Source organism: Vicia villosa, linkage group LG3 (assembly GCF_029867415.1).
Source record: "Vicia villosa cultivar HV-30 ecotype Madison, WI linkage group LG3, Vvil1.0, whole genome shotgun sequence".
Classification (NCBI taxonomy): Eukaryota; Viridiplantae; Streptophyta; class Magnoliopsida; order Fabales; family Fabaceae; genus Vicia; species Vicia villosa.
This window is the reverse complement of record NC_081182.1, coordinates 201,756,902-201,767,210: the sequence shown is the minus strand read 5'-3', so window position 1 is coordinate 201,767,210 and position 10,309 is coordinate 201,756,902. Positions and strand designations below refer to the sequence as shown.

General features: G+C 36.0%; 1 protein-coding gene across 2 annotated transcripts; it reads right to left on the bottom strand.

The window, feature by feature from the left end:
* Positions 1 to 1,772: 1,772 nt before the first annotated feature.
* Positions 1,773 to 7,449, bottom strand: LOC131593298 (uncharacterized). Of its 2 annotated transcripts, none has more exons than XR_009280879.1 (2): positions 3,482 to 7,449; positions 1,773 to 2,158 (listed from the first exon to the last, which is right to left on the bottom strand). XR_009280879.1 is itself a non-coding variant. In XM_058865746.1 (2 exons), exon 2 carries the CDS (start codon positions 5,210 to 5,212, stop codon positions 4,151 to 4,153), a length of 1,062 nt encoding a protein of 353 aa, XP_058721729.1. In that variant the 5' UTR covers positions 5,213 to 5,744; positions 7,068 to 7,449; the 3' UTR covers positions 1,774 to 4,150. The 2 variants fall into 2 exon arrangements, 1 of the variants encoding a protein (XP_058721729.1); XM_058865746.1 differs by having other exon boundaries at positions 1,774 to 5,744; positions 7,068 to 7,449.
* Between the last annotated feature and the right edge of the window lie 2,860 nt (positions 7,450 to 10,309).

Genomic DNA, 10,309 nt, shown 5'->3' with positions numbered 1-10,309 from the left:
AAGACGGTCGACGTTGCTAAAATCATTGCTAATGAGATGAAGATCTTCATCGAGAACACTCGTCGTCCTGGGGTACATTCTAGCACACCTATCATTTTTCCTTGTTTGATTACTTCTTTGTGTCAAAAGCAGGGTGTTCGTTTTCCAAGTGTGGTGAACAAAAGGAAGAGAGATGTGGTTGATGATATTTACATCAACCGCTACTGTAATGCTAAGTTGGCTGCGAAGAAAAAGAAGAAGGATGCTGGTGAGTCCTCTGCTGCAGGTGAGCATGGTGAGACTCTGGATTATGAGGATTGGGATCCGAGGTTGAGAGCATCTTTTAACTATACTTGGGATGCGCTTGAGGCTGGAAGGAGGTCCAGTGAGTTCCTTATGGACTCTAAGAGGCAGTTGTATCTGCATCATTCTGCACCTTCTGATGAGGTCCCTCCTTTTCCTTCTCGCGAGGACTATTCTGCTTATGCAAATTGGCCTGAGGGCAGGCCTTTCTTTTCTGAGGGGGTGGATGATGCTGATGGAGATGGTGATGAGATTGGTGATGACATTCTTGATTAGGAGTTTACTAGTTATTTTGTTTTAGTTTTTTTTTATGTTTTAAATATTTGATAACTTTTGGATGTTGGTGCTTGGCCATGTTTTGTTGGATAATTTTAGTTAATTTAAGTTGGATTTTCTTAAATATTTTAGTTTGTTTAAATTTTTGGTTTTGTACATATAAGTTTAATCTGATGTTTCTAAGTTTGATTGTTTAAGATTTTGGTTCCGCAAGGAGCAAGAAAAAAAATTTTTTTGTAGAGTTTGTTTCAACTCAAAAGTTTGGATGGTGATGATAATATTCTCAAAAGTGTGCAAACAAGGTATTACTTTAATCGCTTTGTAGAATGATAGCACGTTAATAAAATTAATGCTTTATGCAAATTCGTGTTATGCATCATTTTGTAAATATATGTTCATGTGTGAATCATTAGGACTTAACCATAAATGTGAGTAGCTTCCATTGTTCACCGAAATATTGTGATGTCTAGTAATTGTGTTTAACTCGTTCGATTCATGCCAAATCTTGTGTTCAATTGAAATTATGGAACTTAGAAGGGATCAAGGCATTGTTTGTATTATTGAGAAAAACCACCATTCCAAAAAGGCTTCAATTAACCTAATTAGTGTGTGCGCATTTGTAAACCTTTTTTAGCCGAAAGTTTGTGTGAATGAGTCCATTGTATGCCAAATTATTAAGATTACCACTTAGTAGTTGTGTTGTTGATCAAGCAAATCTAGTCAATGATGATTCATTCTCATATTTTTCTTGTGTAAACACTTTCCCTTGAACCTTTATCTTACTTTGAAAAGCAATTCTCGTCTCTTGAGATAGAAAAGTGTGAAGTTGGGGAGAGTGGTTCCTATTTGTGAAGTTGTACGAGAAAGAAAGTGTGGTGGGCAATGCATCTTTCAAAGAAATGATTATAAGAATATATATATATATATATATATATATATATATATATATATATATATATATATATATATATATATATGGAAAAAAAAGAGAGAAAAGAAAAGAAAAAGAATAAAGAGAAGATGCATTGTGAGAAAAGGAAGTGAATTGTGAGAAGTTGTGGATTGAGCAAGAATGAATTTATCAGATTGAGAATTGTTTTTCTTGTTTCTTACCAATTTTCGTTTCAATGGCCTTATATAATATCCTTTCCTTTTTAACCTAAGCCAAGCTACAACCGAGAAAAGTTGTAACACCCCAAATCTACCCGATAATTTATACAGAAAATCAGAGTATTTTAAAAAAATTCATACGATGAAATAGGATGTCACATTCGTCATTTAATTCACTTACGGCAATTACGCCTCCACATAGATACATAGCACTTAAATGATAGCGGACAAATCATAACATTAATTTAATCCTCAAAAACACCTCATCAAATAATTTACTTCGCAGCGGAATCATCAAACTTCATAAATATTTAAATCAAGTCGTAGCATCTTTGCACGGTAACTTTAAGTTACAATTTAAATCAAAACTAAATAAAATTCAGAAATTAAAACAATAATAAAAACAATCGTTCTATCCCCCCGAGTGCTACGTATCAGAGCGACAACCGACTCAACTCGCGACAGCTAATCCTTCACTCACTAGCATCACCTGCACGTTACCAGTATAAAGGCAACGGCGAAAACAAGCAAAGGGTGAGATATCAAACAATATAAATAAAGTCATGATAAAGAGTATATTACAGTTCAAGTCATAATATATATCTCACGTCTCAATTTCAATCACAAACAATTCAAAAATCAAAATCACATAATCACGCACAACGTCGCAATAAAGCAAATGGATGAGACACGACTAATGCATCATGCATGTGGTACCCAGGGCTTCAGCCCCCATCGCCAATTGCCAGATAAAAGAGGCATCAAAAACAGGCATAGGCCTTCGTCGCTGTTTTGCCAATCCATGCCGTCGCTACAACATGCAATTTATGAGACACTATGAAATGCAACAACCACAATCGATCACAAAACAACGTCGCATAAGGCATTTGCCTACGTCGCCAAAATATATCAATCATTATTGATAATTACTCGTCACTTTAATTTCCTGCAACATCGCAAAATTCACAATATCTCAAAATATGCAACAAGTCAAAACATCGCCGAAAATGTCATCAATTTACGGATACCGAATCAATTCCGGACTCGCCTAAATTTATACTATTCAGTTAATTAATTCCCAAGTCTATTATTAATTTTAGTTGGGTCACTGATATGCTCACAAGTTGGTTCTGTTACTGCTACAAGCATTTTGTCCTGCTAAATACTAAGTATTTGTTATAGTATTGTCCTACTGAATACCATTAGAATTTATATAATGCTATTACCGAATTATCTACTCTGCTAATGGCATTTCCCTACTTATTAAAAACATGTTATTTAGCCATCTATTTATTTACTGTTTTGTATTTCTAATACTCTACTACCACTATTTTTGTTTTTTACTTCCATCATAAAGTGCCAGGTACCATAACTATGGCTTAATGATACTATCATGAAATATTATACTAATTCATTTAACTAATTAATTGATTTCAAATTCTCCATATAATATATCACCTAGTTATAGTCATATAGTGTGCTTACTAGCCATTGAATATACTACCATATATTGACATCAAAGAAGACCCTCGTCTCCATCTAGTGGTCACCGTCCCCAAAATGGGACTTCTACCAACAAGCAAAGATGCCCGCCCCTATACACAGAAGTTATAACCCCTCACAGACATAATTTCATAACATCATCGATCAATCCAAATAAAACAATTTCAGCATCACAAATCTAACACAGTAAATCATGAAATTCTTCAAACATACAAAGAATTCAATTGAAAACATAGAGACAAACAAAATTTCCCAAACCCACATACAATCCATCATGTCCCTATTTATAGAGCAAGAATCCCACCCTTACCTTTGGATCGAAGGTTGCTCTAAATCGTCCCGATCGAAAATCCCCAAGATTCCTCTTCCTGAGTTCACTGCTATGCTCTCCTAATTTCTCCCTCTTTTGCTGCTTGTTCTTCTAATTGGTGTTATGACTCAATGTTTCTAAACCTAATATAATACTTCTCTAATATTCAATTTGGGCCACCTCTCAAAACACACGTGCACACTTACAGCCCAATAATTTTATTTTATTAAAACTCCAAATTTACTCGTTAACTCTTATTTTACGGTCTAATTTTATTTGCTCTGAAAATTCCCAAAATAATACTCGACACTCTAATAATATTTCTAATACTAAAAATATTAAAAATCTCGATTAATTGTCGATCCGCTATCCCGAACTAATACCGACTAAATTGTCCTAAAATACAAAAATTTCACTAAATACTCCAAACGTCTAAATTAAGCGAATAATCGAATTTCCGGGCGTTACAACTCTCCCCCACTTAAAGGATTTTCGTCCTCGAAAATTCATCCGATACCACCATCCTTAACTTCGTTCTAGTTTCCGACTCTCCGATTCCCAAATTGTGCTTGACAACACTCTAACTACCATTCCTTCGAAACGACCAAACTCAACAAGGTTTAAATCTAACATACTAATCATTCAACACAATTAGGAACATTGAAACAACTAGCAGCACCAATAATCAACGATAGTAATTAAAGTATTACTAATGAAATACGCACCTCCGGTATTCCTGTCCTTATTAGCTGTTTGAGTTCCAGCTAAAGCGAATACTTTTCCACTTCCTGGTTCCCTTTTTGGTTTCTGACACTTGCTACTAATATGCCCTTCTTCCCCACAGTTGAAACAAATAACTTCCTTATGTCTACAATCAGTAGTTACGTGTCCTGTCTTACCACAACGGAAACATCTTTTCTCCCCAGCAGTACATACATCACTCTTGTGGTCAGGTTCTCCACATTTGAAGCAAATCACGCTAGCAGGAGCTCCTCCCCCACTAGTTCTCTTGCCATTAGCCACTTCTGCTTTTCCCTTTCCAACTGGAGCATCATAAGGTGTGCTACGGTTCTGCTTACCTCTCCTATCCTTGACAAGCTTGTAATGTGCATTATGATCTTCTTCATAAATCCTGCAACTATCAACCAAATTAGGAAAGATACGAATCTTCTGATACCCAACAGCTTTCTTGATCTCAGAGCGTAATCCGTTCTCAAACTTAATGCACTTTGAAAACTCAGCACCCGCCCCATCATAATACGGGTAGAACTTAGCCAACTCAGTGAACTTTGCAGCATACTCTGTCACTGCCATATTCCCCTGTTTCAGCTCAAGGAACTCAATCTCTTTCTTTCCCCGAACATCTTCAGGATAATACTTCCTCAGAAACTCTCTGCGGAACACATCCCAAGTGATCTCTTCACCCGCCACCTCCAATCTCTGACGAGTCTCTAGCCACCAGTCATCAGCTTCGACTGCCAACATATGAGTTCCATACCGAACCTTCTGCGCCTGAGTGCAGTCCATCACGCGGAAGATTCTCTCAATCTCCTTCAACCACTCCAATGCGCTGTCGGGATCATGCTTGCCTTTGAAGACCGGCGGATTCTCCCTCTGAAAAGTCGCCAAACTGCGGGATCCAACATTCTCATTAGCATTTGGCTGATTTGCCAAAGCCTGAGCCATAGCCTCCAAAGCGGCAGCAATCACAGCATCGTTTCTCCCAGCCATCTTAACTTAGCACTGCAACAGAAATAACAGTCAGATAAAAGTAATTAACAATACTCGATTGTTAACTAACTACGACTCGACACTGGCCGTACAGACCGACCTGCTCTGATACCACTAATGTAACACCCCAAATCTACCCGATAATTTATACAGAAAATCAGAGTATTTTAAAAAAATTCATACGATGAAATAGGATGTCACATTCGTCATTTAATTCACTTACGGCAATTACGCCTCCACATAGATACATAGCACTTAAATGATAGCGGACAAATCATAACATTAATTTAATCCTCAAAAACACCTCATCAAATAATTTACTTCGCAGCGGAATCATCAAACTTCATAAATATTTAAATCAAGTCGTAGCATCTTTGCACGGTAACTTTAAGTTACAATTTAAATCAAAACTAAATAAAATTCAGAAATTAAAACAATAATAAAAACAATCGTTCTATCCCCCCGAGTGCTACGTATCAGAGCGACAACCGACTCAACTCGCGACAGCTAATCCTTCACTCACTAGCATCACCTGCACGTTACCAGTATAAAGGCAACGGCGAAAACAAGCAAAGGGTGAGATATCAAACAATATAAATAAAGTCATGATAAAGAGTATATTACAGTTCAAGTCATAATATATATCTCACGTCTCAATTTCAATCACAAACAATTCAAAAATCAAAATCACATAATCACGCACAACGTCGCAATAAAGCAAATGGATGAGACACGACTAATGCATCATGCATGTGGTACCCAGGGCTTCAGCCCCCATCGCCAATTTCCAGATAAAAGAGGCATCAAAAACAGGCATAGGCCTTCGTCGCTGTTTTGCCAATCCAGGCCGTCGCTACAACATGCAATTTATGAGACACTATGAAATGCAACAACCACAATCGATCACAAAACAACGTCGCATAAGGCATTTGCCTACGTCGCCAAAATATATCAATCATTATTGATAATTACTCGTCACTTTAATTTCCTGCAACATCGCAAAATTCACAATATCTCAAAATATGCAACAAGTCAAAACATCGCCGAAAATGTCGTCAATTTACGGATACCGAATCAATTACGGACTCGCCTAAATTTATACTATTCAGTTAATTAATTCCCAAGTCTATTATTAATTTTAGTTGGGTCACTGATATGCTCACAAGTTGGTTCTGTTACTGCTACAAGCATTTTGTCCTGCTAAATACTAAGTATTTGTTATAGTATTGTCCTACTGAATACCATTAGAATTTATATAATGCTATTACCGAATTATCTACTCTGCTAATGGCATTTCCCTACTTATTAAAAACATGTTATTTAGCCATCTATTTATTTACTGTTTTGTATTTCTAATACTCTACTACCACTATTTTTGTTTTTTACTTCCATCATAAAGTGCCAGGTACCATAACTATGGCTTAATGATACTATCATGAAATATTATACTAATTCATTTAACTAATTAATTGATTTCAAATTCTCCATATAATATATCACCTAGTTATAGTCATATAGTGTGCTTACTAGCCATTGAATATACTACCATATATTGACATCAAAGAAGACCCTCGTCTCCATCTAGTGGTCACCGTCCCCAAAATGGGACTTCTACCAACAAGCAAAGATGCCCGCCCCTATACACAGAAGTTATAACCCCTCACAGACATAATTTCATAACATCATCGATCAATCCAAATAAAACAATTTCAGCATCACAAATCTAACACAGTAAATCATGAAATTCTTCAAACATACAAAGAATTCAATTGAAAACATAGAGACAAACAAAATTTCCCAAACCCACATACAATCCATCATGTCCCTATTTATAGAGCAAGAATCCCACCCTTACCTTTGGATCGAAGGTTGCTCTAAATCGTCCCGATCGAAAATCCCCAAGATTCCTCTTCCTGAGTTCACTGCTATGCTCTCCTAATTTCTCCCTCTTTTGCTGCTTGTTCTTCTAATTGGTGTTATGACTCAATGTTTCTAAACCTAATATAATACTTCTCTAATATTCAATTTGGGCCACCTCTCAAAACACACGTGCACACTTACAGCCCAATAATTTTATTTTATTAAAACTCCAAATTTACTCGTTAACTCTTATTTTACGGTCTAATTTTATTTGCTCTGAAAATTCCCAAAATAATACTCGACACTCTAATAATATTTCTAATACTAAAAATATTAAAAATCTCGATTAATTGTCGATCCGCTATCCCGAACTAATACCGACTAAATTGTCCTAAAATACGAAAATTTCACTAAATACTCCAAACGTCTAAATTAAGCGAATAATCGAATTTCCGGGCGTTACAAAAGTCCTTTGTGATCTTTGTTCCATGGTTTTCTTTGCGAAATGTCGAGATGAACGTATGAATTGTTCTGGATGTTAATATAGTTATTAGCGAGAGTGTTTTGTCCATTGTTTATATTGTGTATAATCCCTGTTTTGTGAGAAATTTAGGTGAATCATACATGAGCATGTTATGGCAAAGATTTGCATTTTGAAGTTTGTGTTTAGGGTTTAATTCGTTATAGTGCTATGTATCTATCTAAGTTATGAAGTTGCCTTGTGTGTGCACTTGTCGAGTTTGAACCATTCAAGTTTTGTCGGTTGATTTTGTGCTTTGAATCATTTTGGTTTAATTTTGAAAATTTTCCTTTGATTGAGGACATTCAAAGATGCAAGTTGGGGAGATTTTGTTGAGTGTCTTTTGTTGTTTCTATTCATATGTTTTTTAAGACATTTTTTACCCCTTTTTCTATGTTTTTAGAAGAATAGCTTATGTAAATAAGTGATTTTGGTCATATGTAAATATTTGGTATTTTGATCTATTTTCTAGTGTTTCAGTTATTGGTGATAGCAAAAGTTCAGAAAAATCGGGGAAAAAGTCAAAGAATCGAGGATTTTGGCAACTCTGAAAGGTGTCAGTGTTTGCTTGTTTTCGCTCGGCGAGACAAGGCTTGGAGGCGAAGCTCCGCCCGCGAGTGGTAGGCGAGCCAGGGGCGAAGCAGCTCAATTTTTTGCCATCTTTCTGTTCTGGAGCGCCCGGCAGAGCATCTGGCTCGCCGGGCGGAAGAAGATATTATTTTGGCTTCTTTTGTTGTACTTTTAAGGTCACGTGGCCTGTTTAGTGGGTTTCGCCCGGCGAAGCTGTTCTTCCGCCGGGCGAATGTGTGCAGATGTGCCATGCTATATAGTGCTTGTTAGATATTTTTAGACTCATTCCATCTTTAATTTCTCTCTCTTGAACCAAAATCTATCTTTTTTTGAGTGAGAAAACCCTAATACTTCCATTGTTAATTAAATTCAAGTTTTTACCCATCAATCTTGGAGACTTCCATTTTGATGTTCATAAAGCTTGATAGTTTGCTTGTTGCTCAAGTCACCATGGAAATGGGTGGCTAAACCTTCTTGGTGTCAAGATTAGAGGTAGATGATTTGCTTTTAGTTTGTGTTTCTTTTGATCTTTTGTATGTGAACAAGTGATGATATATATATGGTGAAAAACCTTGTGTTTATTTATTTATTAGATTTGTATTCTATTTGAGAAAATGTTTTCAAGTCTTGACCTAGGTTTTTTATCTATCAACAAGTAAAGTTTAGAAATAGCTTTGTGAGTTGATATTCACCTATATTAAGCTTTGAATGTTGTCATTTTGATAGTTAGGTTGAGAGATTATTTAAGGATCAAAATTGGCAAATCTCACAATATGGTTTAGACATGAAACATATTGAGAGGATTGTGATTATATGTATCATTCATGAGTTCACATATTTGATCAAGAAAATACATTAGAAGTAAATTATCAAAAATCTAATCTTGACATTCTTTTACCATCTTTTAAAACCACATACTAAGTTTAACACTTTTTGCATGAGATCGAAGAGCTACGTTACCAAAATCAAAACCAAACCCTATGGTAACTTTAACTCACGACAAAATAAACTATAGAACGGCGGTAATATCGCTTCAATCCCTGTGGAAACGATAAACAAAAAGTACCACAATACTCTTACAACAGATGTGTGAAATCTCAGGTCTGTCACAGACCTGAGACTCTGCAAAATCGCACATCCGCTAAGCGGCCCCTGGCTCGCTAAGCGGAGTTCCCAACGTAGTTCGCCTCTGTGACTCGCCGCTTGAAGCGGGGTTATTGAATTTTGATACCATAAGCGCACTAGTGGTCGCTAAGCGGACCCTGTAACGCAGAAAATTATTGAAACTTTGAAATAACTTATCTTTTTATCCGTATATCCGTTCTTAGTGCCGTTTTGGGTGTTGTAAAGAAAATTAAATATTTTATATGATGAATTAGTGGGACGGTCAGTGGCCTGAATTAATTTTAAAAATTGATTTAATTGCTTTGTAAAATGAAATATTATGCATATGTGTAATTGTGTGAATATGGCAATGTTTCGGTGTGATGATAGATGAATTGTGGCTATTGTTATGGTTTTCGTGATGAATGTGTAAATAATTGAATGATTGTGCAAACATGTGCATACTTTATCGGTGATGAAAATGATTTCAGTGTTATGTTTGGTGTGTAATTGTTGTGGTCGATGAATGGTGATTGAAATATGAATATATGACAAATTGGGCGAATGATGTATTATGATGTTTTGTTGCTTATGAATGCATAACATTGATTAATTGTGAATGAGACTCACCCTTACTTGTTGACATTTTTCTGATTGAGAAGTAGCAGTATTATTGCTCGGTGAGGATGACTCGTAGAATTTATCCATTATTTGGGTCATGTCGGTCGTGCTCTGGTCTTCTAACACTGGGGAATGATAGTTTTAGAGTTTTATGAGATTACTCTATTTTATTTGGTGTTGGATTATATTTCTATTTGTTGTATTGACGATGTTTTCTTATTCCGCTATGATGAACATGATTACGTTTTGGTAAATCGTTTCCTAATGAAGCATGACTTCAGACTATAGTAGGTTTAATTGTTTTATTTAATTGTGGCACCCTTGTGTAAATGTTTTAATCTGATTATTTTATTAATTGCCGCGGGGTTTAGAAGGGTGTTACAATAGTGGTATCATAGCATAGTCGGTCGTTGTGACCAGAG